The sequence below is a fragment of the Taudactylus pleione genome, unplaced genomic scaffold (assembly GCF_031769625.1).
Source record: "Taudactylus pleione unplaced genomic scaffold, aTauple2 ptg000005l, whole genome shotgun sequence".
In the NCBI taxonomy this organism is placed as follows: Eukaryota; Metazoa; Chordata; class Amphibia; order Anura; family Myobatrachidae; genus Taudactylus; species Taudactylus pleione.
This window is the reverse complement of record NW_028284408.1, coordinates 22,670,125-22,693,918: the sequence shown is the minus strand read 5'-3', so window position 1 is coordinate 22,693,918 and position 23,794 is coordinate 22,670,125. Positions and strand designations below refer to the sequence as shown.

At 44.8% G+C, this 23,794-nt stretch overlaps 1 protein-coding gene and 1 pseudogene across 3 annotated transcripts in view; one reads left to right on the top strand and one right to left on the bottom strand.

The window, feature by feature from the left end:
- NCKAP5L (NCK associated protein 5 like) overlaps nt 1–23,594 on the top strand; it is an 89,100-nt gene extending 65,506 nt beyond the window's left edge. For all 3 annotated transcript variants that reach the window (XM_088447759.1, XM_088447626.1, XM_088447690.1), the window contains exons 10-13: nt 76–142; nt 1,038–1,337; nt 1,646–1,761; nt 22,358–23,594. In XM_088447759.1, coding sequence (XP_088303885.1) covers nt 76–142; nt 1,038–1,337; nt 1,646–1,761; nt 22,358–22,588 — 714 coding nt within the window. In that variant the 3' untranslated portion in view covers nt 22,589–23,594. The remainder of the gene's footprint in view (nt 1–75; nt 143–1,037; nt 1,338–1,645; nt 1,762–22,357) is intronic.
- On the bottom strand, nt 14,765–16,095 carry LOC148543278 (uncharacterized; annotated as a pseudogene).
- Nucleotides 23,595–23,794: the final 200 nt, after the last annotated feature.

Here is a 23,794-nt window from a genome sequence, read left to right as displayed (position 1 = left end):
GCTTCTATTAGGTGTTTGTAGAGTACTGATGTGGATGCCCTACAACTTGCCAAACCTTTTACCTTCTCCCAACAGAACAGGGAAGTGGTTCTCCCTTCTGATGAACGAATTTCTGAATCTATTACTTCCCAGCACTTTGCAGGTATCTTTTTATTTTCTCATTTACTGTTTTATATTCTTTGTAAGTGCCGGATTCCACAGATTAATATTTATAACTTTTGGGCCTTCTCTGGATCCACCCTAGAATTTTGTTTATTTTAATACAATGTGCAAGTCCATTTCATATCTAGCATATACAATAATACAAGCTTTGTATACAAATTCACTTTCAGTGATAAATACCATTTTGGTCTTTTTATGCTTTTAAAGACACAAATGATTTTCTGTAATGGCTTTCGTCCGATGGACCTGGAGATGTTATTGCCTCATCAACTTTGTTTATTTAAACAAAGTGTTTACCTTATAATTGGCATTTTAAGGAAGTTCTGACGTTCTGCCACTGGCCTCCTTGTTTCTCATACGGACTGTGTATAAAAGGATGTGTGTTTCAAAGCTTAATAATATATAGAAAATAGTGGTTTATACTCATCTGTTTTGCTTGCTGTTTGAATTATAAGTTTGGTGTAGGTCTCACTTCCTTAAAGTTTCCTATATAACAGAAATGTCTTATACAGTGATGACTGATGTATAAAAGAGATTCTATGGAATGGTAGGTTTACTCTGTACAGTGTATTTTTTGTTTACCTTCATGGTTTATATCTGGATATTTACATTTTAGTGGTCATTTTACATAGCTGTAGAAAGCTGGGGCAGAAATTAGCAATGTATTTTATACGCTGTATATGAACATGTTAAATTATGGGCTTCATTGTCCTTTAAAAACCTTTCCTATATCAGGCGTAAGGGATGATGATATTTTTTTTTGTTCCTTCCATCTTTATACATTTTGTATGATCAGTGTACACTTTCCTTAATGCAATTTTTATGTCCCTTACATTAATTTTTATTCTGTTAACCCCCCCACTTCGCTTTTGCAGCTTGTGACTCGCTCACTCGGACTCTGGACAGTGGCATTGGGACATTTCCTCCACCGGATTACTGTGGTGGGACTCCAAACAAAAGCACCCCAAAGTTAAAACCTAAGCTAGACTCCCCATCTGTCCTTCCAGTGGGAAGGTTTTCTGCTTTTCCCAAGGTACCCAGAAGGGCACGGACATTGGAGAGGGACATGCGAGGTGTGGAAGACATGTTGCAGTCTGGACAGCACCAGAGCGTTCCAGCATTCCATGCACTATTGGAGCCTGAGCCGACTATAGGTCATCGGGTGTATAGAGATGGTATGTGTTCTAAAGTGTCTAAACGTAGTTGCAGTTATTGGCTTTCACAGTTGGTAGTAGTGGTATTAGTAGTGTAGCTTTTTCAGTGATGGGAGTGAATTTAAGAGTTATAGTACCAATAAGAGTTAACTCCTGATTAGGTAGTTCATTTAGAGCAAAATAGGAATTAAGTCAATGATAGGAATGCCAGCCTCATCCATAAATACCCCCTTCTACCCTTATTAAACTATTAGGCAGTAATATATTTGTAGATTTTTATCCATCAACTTAAAGATATTTTGTTAACTGTTTGTTTGCCTCTCATGCAGATTCCAATAGGGATCGTAGTTTGCCCCAACAAGGCAAAAATTGGACCTTTCCCAATGCCAAGGTCAGCACTGGCTCTACAGAGAATTTCCGGTCTAGAGCACATGAGCTGGTAGAGGTAAGGTACCCCGCACACTGCTCTACCATGTTAAACCGCAAATAATTAAACTAGTCGCTATGTTTGGTGGCTTTTACTTGCCTATTGTTTGTGTCTGTTTTCATATTCTGAGACAAATAATACTATACATTTAGTTAGCTGAATTGGAAGGTGGCCAGACAAACCACTGATACCACAACGGTTCCACAGGGCCAAAGATTAAAATGTACCCATCGTCTGCACACTGTTGAGACAACCATTGTCAAGTCTGCACTAGGATTACCATTTTTAAATTCAGGACAGGGAGCGTGACCAGGGGGAGTGGTTGGGTGCGTGGCCAAAACCGCTGCAGTCCTATAACCATTTTTCTGTCAGATCTTAGTCCAGTTTCTTTCCACTGTGATAAAGAGCCCCCCTTATGCCCTCTTATACATAGTCAGAGCCCCCTTTTGATCCTTTATATGCTATCACCCATCAGAGACACCCAGCATGGGGCCAGGGTTCCACTTTTGCTATCAGACTACACATAATACATTACAATTACATACCCAGAGGCGCAGAAAGGAGGGAGGGGGCGGGTACTAATTGCCTGGGCCTGGATTCGCGGCCCCCCCTTAACTGTCAGAGCTGCTGCATCACTGCCTTTTCCATATTCATAGGCTATCCTTTATAAATAAGTAGCACTATGCACATAATCATTAAATTAATTCCATCATTTTATGTGGTTAATGCCAATATTGACAGTTTGATAACATTAGACATCTATTATATTAAAAACAGATACTCTGGAACAATATAACTGTGTTTAGAGATACTTATTTCAAAGAGTTAAGTAGTGGTCAGCATAACAGTTACAAGGAAAGCTTTGTAAACCTATATCAAGCATAATTCCTGCAGCCGTGCTACTCCTGCCTTTGTAATTTACGTAGCAATTTGTCTTCTGTATTACAGACAAACTTTCCAGGCAACACTAGTAATGACTCATTCGAAGAGCTACTTTCACTTTTGTCGACCTACTGTGGCTGATGCTATAGTAAAACTTAAGTAAAGTGCCCCTGTTAGGTTGGGCAGGAAATTGCAGCATGCAATTAGTAATAGGAAAATACGACACTCTCTCTATTTATCAACAAGTTTTATCACTAAAAACGAGTGATACCATTTGCTGTGTATGATAATGGTGCTCCAGCCAATTGGCTCCCAACTGTCATCTGTTTGGAAAATGACAGTTGGGAGCTGATTGGCTGGAGCACCATTTATCATATGCAGAGAGTTTTATCACTCCTTTTGAGTGATACAACTCGTTGATAAATAAGGCCTATACCATTAATAATCAAAAAATTGTGTAATATGTTGTTGTTTTTTTCCATGTTGCACAATGTTGTACTTACAGTACTGTATTGTGATTTGCCGTTTCTGGATTGTTTGCCACTTGGTGGCAATAATGAGATTATCACTGTATATTCAATCACCTTGTTAGAAATCTTCTAACAAATCAATTTAGCTCTGTGTTTGCTTCACTACCTATATTAATAAGTGAGACAGGTGGGGGTGGTGGGGGGGGGGGGGGGGGGCTGTACATTGAAGTGAGCAAGATTACTCTCTCGGAGTGTTAATGCAGAGATAATCACATCTCCAATTTACCTTCGGGAAATAAGGGAGCATTCTGTTACCGCAGAGAACCTTGTCTGTTCTAATCAGGGAAAACCGTTTCAATTAAAAAGTAATTATTTTTATTGATGCTTTATTTTTTTAAACTTTCCCAGAATATATGGGCTGTCATAAATCATACTTGCCTACCTTAGAAAAAGCATTTCAGGGAGATTGGGAAAGCACCACCCATGAGTGCGGCGCTAAAGTGGGCGTGTACTGATACATCTGAGGGGCGTGTCATAAAATTAATTTACATACAAATGTAAATGAGCCCCAAAGCAGTTGGAAAGATCTACATGTTAATGAAAACACACTGATACTTTTCAAAAAATGCATGTAGCCATAGGAATCATTATGCCTTATAACCAATGCAGGGAAATGATACTAATGATGCCATTTGAATGTATAGATCTCTGTTTTTTTTGTTATATAACCGCTTCATAATGGGGGCAAGGTGCAATCAGGGAGATTACTAGACTCTTCAGGGAGTCAGGGAGATTGCTACTATTTCTGGTAGTCTCCCTGACAATCAGGGAGAGTTGGCAAGTATGCCATAAATATATCTACATGGAAGTTATTACAATGGCATGTCATGTGTTTAACCACTTAACTGACAAATTCCCCCCCCCCCCCCCCAAAAAAAAGGTCAAATTCATCGGGACCCATTATAAAAGGAACATTCCATGTCACGTACGGGACATAAAGGAAACTTCTACTTGATAGGTCAACTGAACTAATTGTATTAAGACCCTGGGTTATTTTTTAAGAAAGATATGTTAAGATTGGAGGGTACGTGCGCTCCTTGGTTGTGTGTGTGTGTATTGGTGGGGAGAGGGAGGAGGGAAAAAAACGGGGGGAGGTTGGGGGGAGCAGATGGCTGTGTGTTGTGGTAGAACAGAAATAATGGAGGCTCTCCCTCTCCCTCTCTCTTTCTCTCTCTCCCTCCCCCTCTCTCTCTCCTATATCCCACAACACCACCACCACCCCGAAGCGCATCCCAAACCCAGTATTACCGACTTTTTTTTTTTAAGAAAACCTATGAGAAAAAGCTATAATTGAACTTGTTAGGGTTTTTTCTAAGGAGGGAAGGGATAGGTTTAGGGTGCGGGAAGAGGGAGGTTAGGGTTCGGCACCAAAGAAAGAGGTTTAGGGATAAGGGTTAACATTAGGGACCTTACCCTGTAGTGTTGGGATTCTGACTGCGTGGATGCCGCTGTCTGTATTCTGACCGGCGGCATCTCATACCCAACCCCTCTCCATCCATATCACCCCCTTAAAATTCAAACAGGTTTAGTTAGACTCACAGCTGAGTAGAAAAGAAATTGGTACGGCAGGAGTGACCATATGCTCTGAATGCACCACCGCCTGCCTGCACCCAGAATAAATACAAATCCAATATGGGAGGCATGAGAACAATAACTTGCCTTGACACTTGATTAATTTTCCTTGCTACATTCAGGGACATATTCAATTAGGGGCGAGAATAGCAAAAATCAGCACCCGCAGAGTTTTGCCTGAAGGTGCAAGATTTTTGCTATTCAATTATTGCGGGGTATTTGATTTTTTGGAGCATCGGGAGGTTTTTTTGCGCACCTCCAGAGCACGACCAATTTTTCCTAAAATCCACAGTTTTAGCAAAAATGGTAGGAAAATGCTCTGGGACGCCAGCGGCACCCCTCCTAATGTCTACTTGGGAAGTTTCCAATTTGCTTAATTAGTCAGTCATACTCCCCTTCCAAAGAGCTGTCTTCTCCCTCCAACGTCGAGATCCAGTCTCCTGTAGCAGCGGTGAGTATGTCAAGTGTGTGTGTGCCCGTATGCTCCCCCCCTGCAATGGGCGCAGGGAGACCTAAATCTCCCAGCAGCCCCTGGGACTCCCAGCAACTCCCTCCCCAGTGACAAGATGGAGGATAGGCCACCGGGAGCCATGGAGACCCTGGGGCAGCTTAGTGTAATTTATTATTTTTTACTCGGCGCTGGCTTTTCAGAGCTGAAAACACCATTTTTTTTTTTATAGGGTATCGGGAGCGTGCATACCTGTGGTAATCCAAAATTGGGTGCAAGGTTATTTACCTCGTGTAAACCTCGCACCCAGTTGAATATGCCCCATAAAGTGCAGTTTCTAGCCGTTACTTTCACAATAGTTATAGAATGTTTTATGATTTTCAATGTCCCAGTTCCCGCAGTAACAACCCCTTCTGTTCTTCCTGGACATGAAACTGCCGTTTTAACCAATGTCTGCAAGGAGTGTTCAAGTTACAGAGTAGTTTTTCTAGGTTTGAACCATGGTTTAGAATTAACAACTTGTAGCATATTTTCGCTCCAACCCAGTCCCCGTTCCCTTGCACTACTTCAACTACCATGTCCTTCTCCAGTGAGATGCCACACCTTACCCACACAGTAGAAGGTTTTTATACGGACCTGCTCCAAATAGTTTTGACTAACGCAAATCCCAAAGAAATTATCTCCCCCCTTTACTGGATGGACAAATTGATAAAATATTGTGTTTATTTTAAAAACCTTCCATGAATAAATGGGTTGCAGCAAATGTATCTACATACCTCTGAACATTTAAAAGGCCATTTGATAAAGTAGAGGTAGCATTGCTTCAGTAACTTTTCACTTTAACCATGGTTCCACAGCCTCTTCACTTTGCAACTACTACTACAGTATACAGCCATGGCCAAAAGTTTTGAGAATGACAAAAGTATTGGTTTTTACAAAGTTTGCTGCTTCAGTGTTTTTATACCTTTTTGTCAGGTGTTACTATGGTAGACTGAAGTAAAATTACAAGGATTTCATAAGTGTCAAAGGATTTTATTGACAATTACATTAGGTTTATGCAAACAGTCAATATTTGCTGTGTTGACCCTTCTTTTTCAAGACCTCTACAATTCACCCTGGCATGCTGTCAATCAACTTCTGGGCCACATACTGACTGATGGGCGCCCAATTCTTGCCTAATCAATGCTTGGAGTTTGTCAGAATTTGTCGGTTTTTGTTTGTCCACTCGCCTCTTGAGGATTGACCATAAATTCTCAATGGGATTAAGGTCTGGGGAGTTGCCTGGCCATGGACTCAAAATTTCGATGTTTTGTTCCCCGAGCCACTTGGTTATCACTTTTGCCTTATGGCAAGGTGATCTATCATGGTAGAAAAGGCATTGTTCATCACCAAACTGTTCTTGGATGGTTGGGAAAAGTTGCTCATGGAGGATGTTTTGGTATCATTCTTTATTCATGGCTGTGTTCTTAGGCAAAATTGTGAGTGAGCTCACTCTCTTGGCTGAGAAGCAACCCCACATATAAATGGCCTCAGGATGCTTTACTGTTGGCATGACACAGGACTGATTGTAGCACTCACCTTTCCTTCTCTGGGCAGGCATTTTTCCAGATGCCCCAAACAAGCTGAAAGGGGATTCATCAGAGAAAATAACTTTACCCCAGTCCTCAGCAGTGCAATCCCTGTACCTTTTGCAGAATATCAGACTGTCCCTGAAGTTTTTCCTGGAGAGAAGAGGCTTCTTTGCTGCCCTTCTTGACACCAGGCAATCCTCCAAAAGTCTTCGCCTCACTGTGCGGGAAGATGCACTCACACCTGCCTGCTGCCATTCCTGAGCAAGCTCTGCACTGGTGGTGCCCCGATCCCGCAGCTGACTCAACTTTAGGAGATGGTCCTTTCCGGATGTTCTTGGGCGCCCTGTAGCCGCCTTCACAACTATAGAACAGCTCTCCTTGAAGTTTTGGTGATCCTATAAATGGTTGATTTAGATGTAATCTTACTAGCAGCAATAGCCTTGTTGCCTGTGAAGCCCTTTTTGTGCAAAGCAATGATGACTGCACATGTTTCCATTCAGTTGACCATGGTTGACAGAGGAAGAACAATGATTTCAAGCTCCACCCTCCTTTTAAAGCTTCCAGTCTGTTGTTCTAATGGTGCAGACCCACGGAGCGATATAAATGAGCGATTTGAATGATAACGATATCGCTATCATTTAAATCTTTAATTTTTAGGACTCTACAAACTCACCAACGACCTGCGATGCGCGGGCACGTATGGTCGATATCGACCATCGCCCGTGCATGCATGTCAACTTGCTTGATATCGAGCAAGTTACTATAGGTATCCACAATCGTTGATTGCGGGTCGTCATAGTTGTTGGTAGGTACATGGTGATCGATATCGATCATCCAGCACACTCAGGAGATCGAACAACGATATCGTAATTGTTGACGATCGTCCCGTGTGTACGCACCATTACTCAGTCAGCATGACAGAGTGATCTCCAGCCTTGTCCTTGTCAACACTCTCACCTGTGTTTAACGAAAGAATTACTGACGTGAGTTCAGCTAGTCCTTTTGTGGCAGGGCTGAAATGCATTGGAAATGTTTTTGTTTTTTTGGGATTAAGTTCATTGTCATGGCAAAGAGGAACTTTGCAATTAATTGCCATTCACCTGATCACTATTCATGACATTCTGGAGTATATGCAAATTGCCATCATAAAAACTGAAGCAGCAGACTTTGTGAAAAACAATACTTCTGTCATTCTCAACTTTTGGCCATGGCGGTACATAAATTTATTGAGTCGCAAAAACAAACTTTGCATTAAGACTTACTAGGTGGTGGAGATGCAGAGGGATAGCTTTCAGATGGGCTTAAGTGCAGCCTTGTAAAGTCGTATCAGAATGCACACAGGAAATTGACCTTAATCCCAGGTGCTACCATAATAAGGTTTTAATGTAATATAGTACTAGAACTGTCACCACAACTCCATTCACGCCCACTCCACCATCTTCCCCCAACATCCTCAGCCAACCATGGTTTCTGGCACCTTTATAACCATCCTGTTATACTTGGACCACCCTCTCCACCTGAAACCTTTACTTCCTCGGTTTGCCTGATACTGCACTTCCCTGGCTGCCTACCTACCTCTCTGAATGTTCTTTCTATGTCTTCTTTCATGATTCCACTTCTCATTCACTTCCTCTACCAGTAGGTGTCGACCAAGGTTATGATCTTGGATCTCTTCTATTCTCCCTTTATACATACTTTTCAGGTGAGCTCAACAGCTCTTTTGACCTCCAAATATCATCTCTATACTGATGACATTCAGACCTCTCCTCCCCTGACCTTTCCCACTCTCTCCTCACTCATATCTCCAGCTGTCTCTCTATTTCCTCCTGGATGTCCTAGCTCTTTTCTAAACTTAACATGTCTAAGACTGAGCTGATAATATTCCCATCCTTCCGAATAACCTCAATTTCATTATCTATTGACAGCACCACCATTTCCTCTAGCCTGCAAGTATGATATATTGAAATTCATTCTTGATTGCTCCGTCTCCTTCAAACCACACACCTAGTACCTTTTACAGTCGAGCAGTTTCCACCTCAAACATATATCCAGGATCAGACCCTCATCAACTCACTGATAATTTCCTGACTGGACTATTGTAACCTTTTTTTCTGGCCTCCCTGTCTCCCATCTTTCTCCACTGCAATCTGTCCTCAATGCAGCTACCCGGCTCGTCGTCTTCTCCAAATTTACTACATCTGCCTCGCCTCTCCTACAAGCCTTACACTGGCTCGCCTTCCCTTTCAGAAACCAATTCAAACTTCTAACACTAAGGCCCATTTTCAATTAGCCGCGATAATTTCGCCGCTGATGGTGGAAAGTACTTTCCGCCTATATCGCGTGTTTTGGCCGCGGAAACTTATCGGGCGCATCCCCGCTATTCGCTGTATTCAATTCCAAAGGAAGCGAAAAGTCGGGCCAGAGAAACACAAACCTACAGAAAGTGCTGTCAAATATGGAGATTTAAGCCTGAGGCCCCCCAAAAGATGCACTAACATTGGGGTTCAATATAGAAGTCCCCGATTAGCCCTACTGAAGCTATTTGGGGGTTTTTTTTGGCAGTCATTTGCTTAAATTTTACATTTTTGCACAAATGGTGAAGAATAGCATTAAGCAGGTTTTTTTCGTGAAAATAAGTTGTCCTGTCAAATTTGGGGTACGTGAAAATGGGTGCTAGCATATTTTAAAGTCTCAAAAGTGAAGTTTAAAAAATTGTGAAAAACATAACAGTTGTAAGCACCTGCAATCAAAAAACACCACCTCCATACTTGCAGACCCCCCAAAAGTCTATTTAGCTATTTGTTTAAGTTTGAAAATGGGGGCAAAAAGTACAAAGTTAGGGTACAAAGTCATTTTTTGGGGTATTCCACATTTTATTACAGGGATTTTTTGACGCAGTTATCCTTTGGGGGGGCTGTCCCAAGGATGCAGAGTGGTTTCCCCACCTTTGCATCCCAAAATAGAGATTTTGCACTTCTTCTCGCCCTCCTATTCATAGGCATATCTTTTTTGCCTATTACATTGCTTTGCGTTTTTGCGTACACAAAAAGTGTTTGCAATTGAATATGGCAATACTTTTCCACCTGGCGAAATGACGTCATCCGGATACTTTTCCACGGATTCCGACTTTTCGCCGCTAATTGAATACGGCCGTAAAGTACAAAGCCCTTGCTAACTCCTCTCCTATTTACATCTCTGATCTTATCTCCCTTTACACTCCCGAACCGGCTTCTTCGCTCCTCAAATGAATATTGCCTCTCCTTTCAACTGATTACTTGCTCCCTCTCCTGCCTCTGACTTTTTGCCCCTGCTGCTCCATACCACTGGAACTCTCTCTCTCTCCGCCTCTCTACAAAACTTCATACTGGCTCTCAAGACCCATTTCTTCAACAAAGCCTTCGAGGACTCATCCTAACCCACTGCCCCATGCCTACTGTCTCTCCCCCCTGTGAAACCCCCGTCTGTCTGCATTTTCCTTTTTAAATTGTAACCTCTCACAAGTAGTGTCCTTGTCCCTCATGTGTTTTTCTCTCCATCACTTATACCATCATCTCCTCACCACTGCCTACAACGGCACCAAACCCTTGGGTTTATGCCGCCCTGCTTCTTTTTTCTGTATTATGACTGCTGATGCAGCAATGTTTATACCCCATGTCCATGTCCCGCAATGTTCTATACTGTAAGTCACTTTTTTCTTGTTTTGTTCATACAGTTTTTGTTTATGTACATTCTAAGGCACTGTGCACCCCTTGTGGAACCATCTAAATAAAGTATTATAATACCTGATTTTACAAATTAATGAGCATGTGTAGCAATGTATATGAGGGGATGTAGTTAAGAAACCTATGGCCGGGATGCCAAAATCCTGAATCACGGGCATAAGACCGGCGCTGGAATCCTGACATGAGTGGAAATGCTGATGCCAGAATCCCGACAGCCGGCATCCCGATGGTAAGTATAGCGGGGCGGGTTACCTGTTAGCTGCAGGGGGGGAGGGTTAGGTTTAGGCACCACGAGGGGACTTAGGGTTAGGCTGCGAGAGGGGGGAGGTTAGGGTTAGGCTGTGGACAGGGGCGGGTTTGGCACCCCTGGGGGAGAAGGTTAGCGTTAGGCATTAAGGGGGTTAGGTTAGGGTTAGGCAGTAAAGGGAGAGGGTTAGGTTTAGACAGTAACTGGGAGGGTTAGGGGGCGGGGTAGGGAAGGTTAGTGTTAAGATACAGGAAAGGAGGGTCAGGGTTAGGGGGTGAACAGGGCAGGGTTCCTCTGTCAGGATTGTCTGCATCAGCAAGCCTCTGTCGGTTTATTGACAGGTGGCATCCCAAGTGCCAGGATTTCATACTCAACCCTGAGTGCAATCTGTTGATGTTTCTGAATCTACAACCATATTGGGTTTAAGTGATTTCTTAAATGGAACTTGTAGTGACAGATATTGCAATATACTCTGCCTTTTTATATAATGATTTACCGCCGTTTTTCGTAAAACTGATTTGAATTTAAATGTAAAAAAAAACAAACATTAAGCTGGGCAACTCTAGACGCGTCAGAGGGGGTGTTTCTTTGTTTCCATAATCCCCCCCCCCCCCCTTCCCGCCGATCACTAAGTGTAGTGCGGACCGCAGTGAGTGTGGTCCGCACTACACACAAACAAGCACACCGCCTCCGGCACCGGGTAGTACGCTCGTACTACTCGGCGATGTATTTATTTTAGCAGCCGATGAGTGTCAGACACACTCTCATTGGCTGCTGTTTCCACGGAAGGAGCCGACTGGAGCTCACTCATGCGCTCCGCTCTTCTGGCTCTCCTGCAGCGGTTGATGAGGGAGACATCATGACGTCTCTCCAATAGTGCAGAGTGGGCCGGGAGGAGCGAATATCGGTGGTCGCGGCAGGAGCGGGGATTCAGGTAAGTTGTGTTTTGGTTTTTGTGTGTGTATGTGTAAGGGGCACTGGCACTGCATAGGGGGGGCGCTACTGGGGGCACTGTATAGGGGGGTGGCCGCTACTTTGAGCACTGTATAGGGGAGTGAGCGCTACTAGGGGCACTGTATAGGGGGGCTGCTACTGGGGACACTGTATAGAGGGGTGGCCGTTACTGGTGGCACTGTATAGGGGGGGTCGCTACTGGTGGCACACTATAGGGGGGTGGCTTTTTCTGGGGGCACTGAATAGGGAGACTACTACTGGGGACACTACTGGGTGGACTACTACTGGGGGCACTGCAAGGGGGACTACTACTGGGGCACTATATAAGGGGTACTGCATAGGGGGGACTACTACTGGGGGCACTGCAAAGGGGGGACTACTGGGGGCACTATATAAGGGTCACTACTGGGGGCACTGCATAGGGGGGACTACTACTGGGGGCACTGCAAAGGGGTAACCACTACTGGGGGAGGAAGGTCTTTAATAAATCATTCTGGCTGTATTTATTTGCCTGCTGTAATCATGTTTTTTAGTGATAGAGGTGTGTGTCTGTGTCAGTCAGTGTGTGTATGTGTGTGTGTGTGTACCCCGTCATAGGCTGAGTGGTATATTTTACTGTAGTGGTCCTAAATCCTGTGTAAGCTGTTTCTATCTGTCTGTCTATTTATTGTGGCCAGATGTTTTTTCATTGGTTCCGGTAACCAAGGATTTGGAAACCCCCCTTTCAAAATCCTGCGTTGCCACTGAACTCAATTCTATACAATAGCCACAAAGTGCCTCCAGAACTATAAAGGCACTTTGGAAACAGTATATTTGCTAACTGAGCGCAATTTGCGTGCCGTGTGACCCGACAGACATTATGGTGATGTCTGGTGGCACATCACACTGATTTGAATCACCCCTTCCCCTAACTGTGTAATACAGACCATTAGAATCCTTTACATATAAGGTGCTACAAAGATTTGCAGCGCCATACAGTGGGGAAGTAGAGCTTATAACAAAGACCTAGAGGACTAACAGACACAGTACTGGACATACAGGAAGCATAAAACTGTGCAAAAGAAGTAACAGGTAGGGTATTTATCAGATGTCTTATTGAACATGCACGAGCCAGACAAGGGCACACAGGTGGACATGATGGGAGCAGACAAGACAACATAAGGAAGGCTTACATTCTATTGTGGAAGAGCAATATCAAGACATGACTGGGTGACACAAAGTGAGAATGTGAGTAGTCTGGGCCATCGGGGTTGAAGTTATGAGGAAGACTGGTAGGGTTGGAGTTAGAAGGAAGACTGATGGACTTTAAGCAGTGTTTAAAGCTTTAGGTGGTTTTGGAGTGTCTTATTGGATTAAATGTGCATCCCAAAGGTTTGTGGAGGCATGGGAGAAGTGGGATTGTGATGTAGTTATCAGTAGGGAATTGAGACATCAGTCATTGAAAGGCAGAGAGGGTGTTGGAGAATGTGGAATGGATTAAGTTAATATTTGTAGAGGGGGAAGGAGAGACTGAGGTTTGTAGGTAATGGTGAGTAGTTTGAATTGGATTCCTTAGGGATAGGGAGCCAATGAAGTTATTGGTCAAGCTGGGAGGCAGTAGTGAGGTGAGAGAGGAATAGTCTTGTCTTGTGGAATAATTGAAGTAGTGAGAGTAGAGTGAAAGGGAGTCTAAGCAGGAGTATGCTGCAGTATTGGAAGTCAGAGTGGAGATAGAGAATAATAGGATTTTTGGGTACTTACCGTTGAATCCTTTTCTCTGAGTCAGGCTGGGGTACACTGGACCATGGAGTTGTAGTTGGGAAGGCGTGGATTTGGCACTAACACTGAAATCTATAACTCCTCCCCTCTGCAACCCCTGACTTCAGTACAACTTCAAAAGTGCCTGATAAGGAGAAGCAATACTCAGTGACACTGTCACTCTGAAAAATAAAAATGAAATTGATGGTCAATATGACCCAAAATTATAATTCATACTCAATACCGCTGAACGTGAGGGAAGGAAGACACTGTCCCCCAGCCTGACTCAGAGAAAAGGATTCAACGGTTAGTACCCAAAAATCCTATTTTCTCTTTCATCTGGGCTGGGGGACACTGGACCATGGGATGTTCAAAAGCCGCCCCCATGGGAGGGTATGCTCAGATTGCCCGACCGGAGAACTGTACTCACAAAATGGGCGTCCCCGGAGGCAAAAACATGAAACCTGTAGAACCGCACAAATGTGGACAGAGGACCAGTTAGTTGCGCGACAAACCTGTTCAGCCGAGGCCCCGTGACGCGCCCCCCAGGAGGCCGCCACGGCCCTAGTGGAATGAGTCAACACCCTAGCTGGTGCCGGGCGCCCCACCTCTGAGTAAGCCCTTGAAATCACTGAGCGGAGACATTTTGCAATGGTCTGTTTTGTGGCTGGCCAGCCCCATTTGTGGGCGTCATAGAGAACCAATAAAGTCCGTCTTACGTAAGAACGAAGTTCTGTCTAAATAAATGCGTAGGGCCTGACAACATCCAACAGTGACAGATCGTCCTTGTCCCCTGAGGACTCTGAAGATGAGAAATAAATCTCCTGGTTTAAGTGGAAAGATGAAACCACTTTCGGTTGAAAAGAAGGAACCGTCCTGAGCACAGCGTTATCGTCATGGAAAACAAGAAAAGGTAGTTTGCAGGACAAGGCCCCCAACTCAGAGACCCGCCGAGGCAATGGCCATCAGAAAAACCACTTTCCACGTTACGAACCGAAGGTCCACGGATTCCAGAGCCGACAGAACCACGGGCAAATTCCATGGCGCTACTGGTGGTTGAACCGGAGGCTGTATTCGCAAGACCCCCTGTAAAATAAAGTCTGCACCTCTGGGAGGAGAGCCAGACGCAGCTGAAAGTAAATGGAAAGAGCTGAAATCTGTACCTTCAAAGATTGAAGCCATAAGACCGCCATGCAGAAATGCTAAAAACCTTGGCAGGCGGAACTGGGCAGTATGTAGTCCGCGCTGCTCACACCACACAATATAGGTTTTTCAAACCCTGTGGTAGTTCTGCGCGGAAACCTGCTTCCGCAGCCGGAGCATGGTCCTGATGACTGAAGGGGAAAAACCCCTGGCCTTCAAGAGCCCGGGCTCAACAACCAGGCCATTAAAGTCAACTGAGGTAGGCCCTCGTGACAAAATGGTCCCTGTAGCAGAAGATCTGGATGCAGAGGCAGACTCCAACCCGGCCCTGCGGCTAGCCTGAGAACCGTGGTGAACCACGACCGGCGCGACCAGTTTGGAGCCACTAGGATGACTTAAACCTGCTACTCCCTGACTCGACGGAGTACTCTTGGTAACATGGGAATTGGAGGAAAAATGTATGCCAGACGGAAGCTCCAGGGAACTGTCATGGCATCTACTGCAAATGCCAAAGGATCTCTGGACCTTGCACAAAATCGAGGGACCTTGCAATTGTGGCGAGACGCCATCAGGTCCACCTTCGGCAGCCCCCATCTCTGGATCAGCTGCTGGAAAACCTCCGGGTGGAGAGAGCACTCCCCTGGCAGGAATGTAGTCCTTCTGAGGTAGTCTGCCTCCTAATTCTCCACCCCCAGTATGAAGACTGCTGAAATTGCCGGGAGGAACGTCTCCGCCCAAGAGAGAATGAGACTTGCCTCTGCCATGGCAAGTGTGCTTTTGGTTCCGCCCTGTTGGTTTACATATGCCAATGCCGTGGCATTGTCTGATTGGATCCTCACTGGTAGGCCCGCCAGGAGGGCCTGAACCCCGCACAGTGCCCGATAAATGGCCCGGAGCTCCAGCATATTTATTGGGAAACCTATTTCTGATGACGACCAGGTCCCCTGGAGACAGAGGTTCTCCATCACCGCTCCCCAACCTCTGAGACTTGCGTCTGTGGTGACAATAATCTAGTTGGGAGTCACCAGGGACTGACCCTGGAGAAGGTGACCGGTAATCAGCCACCAGCGAAGTGACTGACGAGTGCTGTCTGACAGAACCAGCAACTGAGAAGAAAGGTCGTCTGAGCGGCCTGTCCACTCCGGAGAATCTCCCACTGGAGAATCCGTGAATGGAAGCGGCCGTACTGGATGGTCTCGAAGGTAGAGACCATCGTGCCCAATAACCTCATGCCCAGCCAAACTGATGGCCGAGGGGCAGACAGCACTTTCCTGACAAGGTCCTGAAGGGCCCGGGCTTTGGGATCAGGCAAGAAAACACTTTCTAGTGCTGTATCGAAGATCACCTCCAAAAACATCAGACATTGGCACGGCCTGAGGTGACTCTTCTCGAGATTCAGTATCCACCCATGATGCTGTAACACCTGCACCGTGTGATCCAGGTGGAGCTGAAGTTTGGCAGCGGAATCCGCCTTTACTAGCAAATCGTCCAAATAGGGAATCACCGTTATTCCCTCGGAATGCAGTAAGCTTGCCATTGCTGCCATGATCTTTGTGAAGACCCGCGGAGCTGTAGCCAAACCGAACGGCAGAGCCTGAAACTGGTAATGGGCTCTTCCGACCACGAACCTGAGTAGAGACTGATGCCCCGCCCAAATCGGTATGTGGAGATATGCATCTCTGATGTCGATAGACGTCAGAAACTCGTTTGCCGACATACCCTGGATCACTGATTGGAGCGACTCCATGTGAAACCGATCCAACCACAGGCTGGCATTCAAGGCACGTAGATTCAAAATCGGCTGATAAGTGCCGTTGGATTTCTGGACTAGGAACAAGTTGGAGTAAAACTCCTGTTCCTGTTGAGATTGTGGAACAGGAACTACTATAACCCCTTCTGAACAGAGGGAACTGGTAGCCTAGTTTAAGGCCCGTTTCTTCTCCGGCTCCCTGGGTAATGCTGTAGCGAAGAAACGTTGTGGCAGCTGCCCCCTTAGGTCGATCACATAACCTCAGGAGACAGTGTCCCTTACCCAGGCATCTACTCCCGAAGCTTCTCACCTGTCTCGGAAAAGGAGACTGCCCCCTACCTTCCCTGAGACCGAATGGGCTGAGATCCTGTCAGGTAGTTGACTTCTCAGATGCCCTAGCACCCGGGCGCCTGAATGTGCCGGAGAATCTAACCTGGGGGCAGAACCCCTACTGGGAAAAGTGTCCTCGGTCCCCCTGACCTCTAATTGTTCCCCTTCCTCGAAAGGAAGAATGGAAGTCTCGGAAACGTGAGCCCTTTAGCTTCTGGGGCACCACAGGCAGAAAAGTGCTCTTTCCACCTGTCACCTGGGATATAATAATATCAAGCTCAGAACCGAACAGGATGTTTCCACAAAAAGGCAGAGACTCTAAAGTGCGTTTAGATTCGGCGTCCACCTCCCAGGCGTGAAGCCAGAGTGCTCTGCGTGCCGCGACTGCCGTGGCTGAGACTCTAGAGGAAATTTGCGCACCATCTTGTGCGGCCTCACACACACAGTCTGCAGCCGCACGTATCTGTTCTGCCAGTACCAGTAAGTCCTCTCTGGATGAGTCATCTGCAAGGCCTGCCTGTAATTTGTCAGCCAATTTCTCCATGGCTCGAGAGACCCATGCAGATGCCAATAATGGGCAAATAACCACTACGGCGCCCATAAAAATACTCCTAAGGTATCCCTATAAATTTTTTGTCCAGTGGAACCTTAAAGGAGGCCGCCTCTTGGACTGGCAGAGCCGTGTGCTTTGCTAAACGAGCCACAGCCGCATCCAGTCTTGGAGGCAGCTCCCACTTAGCGACCTGCTCCTGTGGAAAGGGATAAAGGGCTCCAAATTTACGAGAAGTAGCATACTTTTTATCCAGGGTCTTCCAGGCTTCCTCTACCAGATCTGAAAGATTCTGAGACACTGGCAAACAAACGACCCTCTTACGCCTCCGCTTAAACGGCCCTTCCGCCCTAGCTGAGGCGTCAAGGTCCGGACAGTCCAAAGACTGTCGTACTGCCATAATAAGGTCCTCTACGCCCTGACTTGACGCAGAGTCTGAACCTTCCTCGTCGGGCAGAACCTCCTCTTGGAGTTCACCCTCCGCCTCTTTTTCCTCCCCCTCGGGATCTGACTCCAACAAGACACTGGATGGAGGAGGCCGCTTATGCGTAGTGCGTAGTTTAGACTCCTCAAAGAAGCGTTCCATAAAGGCCAATACTTTCTCAACCCTACCGCCGAGTGCTTCATGGTACGGACCCAAGGAGGATCAGGACCCTGGTTACCACCCCCTGCAACAGCAGGCGGTGAGGGCAAAACAGGCGCTGGCGCTACTTGGGCTAATTCCGCTCTATGGCGGAGCAACGTCACCAGGTCAGAGAGTGAACGGCTCATAGTCTGAGCCCATGCCGGCTCCTCCGTAAGCGGAGTGGCTCCCCCAGCTGGCTGCGCACACGTAGGCCCCAACTGACAGTCCATAAACAAAGCTCCTGCATCTAGTTGTCCTCACGGCAATTTAGCCTGACACTGGGCACATGTAAAAAATATAGCCACATTGGGGTTCTGGCCCTTTGTGGACTTTGTCCGTCATTAGAGCACCCCCCTTCCTGTGCTGTCCTGGCACAGCAGTCAGCCCGCAAAAAAAAAAACAACAAAAGGAAAAAAAAAAAATATATATATATATATATATATATATATATATATATATATATATATACACACACACACATACATTCATACATACATACATTTTTTTTTTTTAATAAATATAACCAGTGGCAATAAATATGCAAACATTCCAAGCAGAACAGATTACAGTAATACTGCAAACTACTTAGCTGTATGCTGCAGAGGGGAAGGAGCTTGCTCTGTCCTCCCTCCATACTGTTCAGGCCTATGCCTGGGAGCCTGCATTTTGCCGCTGAAGAGCCGGGGGAAACAGCAGCCATGTCTCCTCCCCCCTCGTCATACTGAAGCGAGCCTCACTGCTCCTTCCTTTCAGTGGGGAAAGGACTGACTCGCATTTACCTACAGCACCTGGTATCCCAGGTGGTTTTCCATCCAAGCACTAATCAGGTCCAAGATCAGCTTGTCCAGTGTGGTGTTGCTGTAGGTCTCACCTGCAGTCAGTTTGTAGTCGGCGCTCTCCCCACAGGAGCTGCCGGCAAGATGGCACCCGCCATCCAGGACCATGCTGACTGCCTACACTTCAACCAGGTAACAGCAGCGCGCTATCCCCAGACCCAGACGGTCTCTACAGAGACCGAAGTGTGTGGAATGGGGGAAGCCCTCAGCGCCATCCCCCCTTTAGATGCGGCTCTCACCGCCGCTTTACACTCCAGCCGTGTCCTGCTATAAGCAGCGCACAGTATCTAGAGTAAAAAATAAACATAACATTACAAATAAAGAAAAACATCCCTAAGCTAAAACAGGGCTGCATAGCAGCCCTGAAACAACGGGCCTCTCTCCACAGGCACTAAACTTACACTGAAGTCAGGGGTAGCAGAGGGGAGGAGTGTTAGATTTCAGTGTTCGTGCCAAATCCACGCCTTCCAGCCTACATATACAACCCATGGTCCAGTGTCCCCCAGCCCAGACGAAAGCGAAAAAAGGTTTTTGTAGTGTGATGTAGATATTAGTATGCTACACTGTGTATATGTAAGCAGCTCAGTGTAGTTCGATCTAAACAAGGTATTAAGGTGACTGTGCGCTAAGTAAAATAATATTTAAAACTTGGAAAAAAAAAAAAACTTAAAATAAATATATATATATATATATATATATATATATATATATATATATATATATATATATATATATATAAATTAATAACAGTATGCACCAGCAAGACAAGCAGGGAGGGGGAGAAGGTATTAGGATAGGTAAAAAGAGAGACTCCAATGTTTAAAACTCTTTTAAAAACAATGTTAGAGCAGGAGGTGAAATGTCCAGATGATTGTAGTGTGATGAGTGAAGATGTGTTTAAAACTGGCGATGTTTTGAAAGCAGCTGCAGCAATCTTGGGCTAGAGACTGGAGTGGGAAGAGATTGAGAGGAATTATCAGAGGATTACCCCCAGACATGAAGGACATAGGAGGGCCTGATTCGGAGTCTGGCACAACTGTGCTTGCTTTGCCGTATAATGGCAGTCTGTGCATTAGTTTAGCTAATGCCAGAATCTTCTTTTGTATACTAAAGATCTGTGCAGCTGCACGTGGAAGCCTATCTCGTCCACGGTTCTTGCATCCAAAGCCGCCTCTATCAGCATTATTATTGGGACTTGCAACAGCCCCATGCTGGGTGCAAAAGATCCATCTGAAAGAGATGTGTAATCTGCATCTACACACTATACAGTATGTTCAAGGAAGGAAGCCTGCTTCCATGCCCACAACACTCCCACGAGACAGAAGAGTTCCGTGCAATGCGCAGTCACCGCCCAGTTTAGGAAAGTGTGGTCTGTAGACAAACTGTTCACTTTATTAGTAGTAGCAATCTCCATCAGTAAGCATATGGCTGATCCTGCGCAGTCATTGATTTCTTTCTTTGGTGCATGCGCAGTATGCTGAAATTTGTCAGATGCATCTGTATCTATTAATACGTCCAACTCAGATCCGGTCCAGTACAGTAGTTTTGTTCATGTAAAGAAATGTGGGGAGGTTTGGAGACTCTAGAAAAAGAGATGGCTTGATACACAAGAGAAAAGGGGAAATGATCAGGGAGAGGTGAGGTAATCTTGAGTGTCATCAGCATAGAAGTTGGGATGGAGACCAAAGATGTTCACCTAGAGAGGAGATGCACAAAGAAAAAAGAGCAGATGGCACATGACAGCTTTACAGGGCCCCACAGGTAGATTGGATAGGAGGGAACAGAGTAGGAATGGTTACATTGAAACGTAGTGAACCAGGAGAAAATGACATCATGAAGGCCAATGGAGTGTCAAAAACTGTAGCGAGATCCAGGAAGTTGAAGAGAACTGACCCTTAGATTTGTCAGAAGATCATTGGGGACTTTAGTAAACATAGTTTCTGTGGAACGAAATTTACAGACCCAGATATGAGTGGGTGAAGGTAGGAGTGAATGAAGTGGAAGCTTGTGAGGTGGTTGTAGAAGAGGTGCTTATATAATTTGGAGTACAATAGGAGGTGATAGGGGTCAAGAAGTGGAGCAAGAAGGTAACAGGAGAGCATGGACCTTGATCCCAGAGACAAGTTTAAAGAACACATGGTGTGTTGAGGAGGGAGGGGGAGTAAAGCCGGTGGGTCTTGTAGGGCAAGGTGTCAATTTTCTAGATGACATGTGGTCATAATCTAAGGCTAGGTGAAATTAGAGACTCGAAATAGGTTTGTTTGTTGTAAAATGATGGAATTAATTTGAACAGAAGGGAGTCAGTATTACAGTGGTATTTCCTCTAGTGGCGCAAGGTGGTTAGTGCGATCAACAAATCTGTTTGGAATCTCATGGTTTCAGTTAGATCACCAGAGAGTGAGTGGTGTCATGGAAATCTTGGTCAAGAGCTATTGTAAGAATGAAATTATACTGGGAGACCCTCTGTTTGGTGCATTTCAGAGCAGTTATAGGATGAAGGAGCAGTTCAAGTGAGGAAGATTACTCTAGATTGCATGATCAAGGTCACCAAAATGAAGCTTTAGTGTATGTGGGAGGATTTAGGTGCTGGGAGTGGTGCAGGAAGTTAGAAGAGGTTAAAGGAAAGAAGCTTGTGGCCAGATAACTGGAAGGCTCAGTCTGAAAAATCTGTACTATCGCAGAAGTGTAAGAAGATGAGACCTGTCAAGGGGAATGTAGATGACTGCAACACTGACTGGATAGAAGAGGCAAACTGAGTGGGCCCAAAAGGAGGTGAAGGAAAGAGTGCTCCAGGAGAATCAGCAGTGGAGAGAGAGTAGGATGTTATATTGCTGCTTTGCTGGCCTCCATGTCTGTTTGGGTGAATGGTGAGACCCCCCAGTAAGAGAGAGGTCTTGGTGCTGGTAAGAGAGTTAAGAGAATTGGAGGTGAAGAGATAGTAAATGGAGACCAGTTTATTGCAGCCATATCTAATATTGTAGCGAGCACAGGAGAAAGCGAAATGGGGAGATGTAGATAAGATTCACATGATTTAAAGGTACACAAGTAGGGGGCAAGATTTAAGAAGGAAAAAAGGGCAGAGGCAGAGAGTGAGTATTGAGTGGGGACAGGGCTGAGAGAAGAACATATTGTGGGCAGTGAGGTAGGATGAGGAAGGCATACTATGGGATGTGGGGTACGTGAGGGGGAGGTAATGGAAGAGGTAGTATGATATGGTGGGGGCAGTTATTGGGATGAGGAGGGAAAATGTAGAGGATTTGGGGAGGAACAAAAGGTGAAGAGGTACAGGTAAAGGTGATGAAAGGAGGAAGATGGTCAAGCAGCTTAGAGGAACAGCAAGGTACGGAAAATCACAGTACATGGAAGGGAGAGCAGTAGTAACACATTACTCTGTGTTCAAAGTCCTTCAAGCTACATATGTTGTTTTTTTTTTCATATTGAAAATATTTGTGCACCATTGTACAGTACATTTCAAAATACAAATGTTTAATAGCCACAAACCAGGTCATATAAGCATACCGTATGGGTGCTATGTATTGAAATAAAGTTCTTAAAACAAAAATTTAGGATCAAATCTGAAAAAGAGGGAGGTAGGAGAGACTTCTGTTAAAACTGGAAGTTGTATCTGGATATAATTTATGTAATGGAAAGAAGTAAAATGTATGTTTATTTACTTCATACTTAACAATTTATTGCTTACTTTTTCTTGTCTTGTAGATCCCTTCAGAAGGTGACAGGGACTGTGACATGTCTGGTTATCCACATCCCTCCCTCTGTTTCCCAGGCAGCGTGAGCAGCCGTACGCCTAGCACCTCTGAAGTTGGTGATGAGGGTACAAGTGAAGCCAAATCTCGAGACAATGAGCAGAGTCAGACTGGACTGGAGAACTCTGAATCCCTGAGTGATTCATTATATGACAGCCTGTCATCCTGTGGTAGCCAAGGCTAATAGAACATTCCTACATCCCCTTAATGTTTCACGCTACCGGACACCTTTACCAATTCTGCAGAAGTAGATGGACAGTGCCGGTTGCTTGTGGGTGCTATTCTATGTGGGGTCCTTGTCTTTTCCATCACCTTGTTGGTTGCTCCTCTAGAATGACATTGAACTCTCCACTTGAGCCTCAAAATTCCCAAGTATTAGCAACATACTAGTCTTGATGCCTATGACTTTAGAGGTAAAGGTCATCAAATACTGCAGAACTGTTGCCTCATTCTCTGCCTCATTCTCTCCCTGGCTGTGGAGGGTCCTAAACTTGCTCTTCCTCTGTTGCTACCCTTTTGCAATTGTTCTTATGTTTTGTTTTATTTGTCTTGTTTGGGCTGCCCCTTTACTATGCATCTATACCACCAGCAGATTTAATGTCCTTTACAGCAGGAAGACTGGTGAGGGGGGACTCACAGGTTACGAAAATACCTCACATCCCTGTCTCACTAATCAATATTCTAGCAATGTGTTAATGCACTGATCCAGAAGCAGAAAACCAACTCTTATATCTTTTCCTTTTTATTAGGGATAAAGTTTTTATTGGGGGAAAAAGTAAATTTATTTCACCTGCATATCTGGAAGTCTTTGTGATAGGGGAGTATTGACAAGTTTGACTAGATGTGACCGTGGCCCCTTGATGTATTTTTTTTTCCTTTGTTTTAATTTTGGTTTATACTTGTGCTGTTTTATATAAATATATATATTTTTATTTGTGTAAAATGATTAGTTTTACTTTCCGTTTTCATGCTTTGTGGTGTTTTTGTTTTTTATTTCAATGCTCTTGCTCTTTAAGATGGTGCTAACCAGGAAAAATAATCTTTGTTGGGTTTCTTCCTCTATTCCCTTTTTTTATTATATATTTTTTTTTTATACCGTTCTCTCATTTTCTCTTATTTATATAAGTTATTGTGACTGTTATTTCTGCCTCACTTTCTTTTAAGCTAAAAATAAAAAAAATCTAAAACCATTCTACAGTTCTGCTGTCACATCTATAAAATGATTTTTACTCTTTTTCTTTGTACAAATGAGATGGTGAACCCATCACTGCTCACAATTGATACAACCATATTTTATGGAAATGCAGCCAATTGATTTGATAGGAACTTATAACCACTTGAGTTCTTTCTCATGGATTCCAGGAAGAGTAGACCCTACCTCACCGATCCT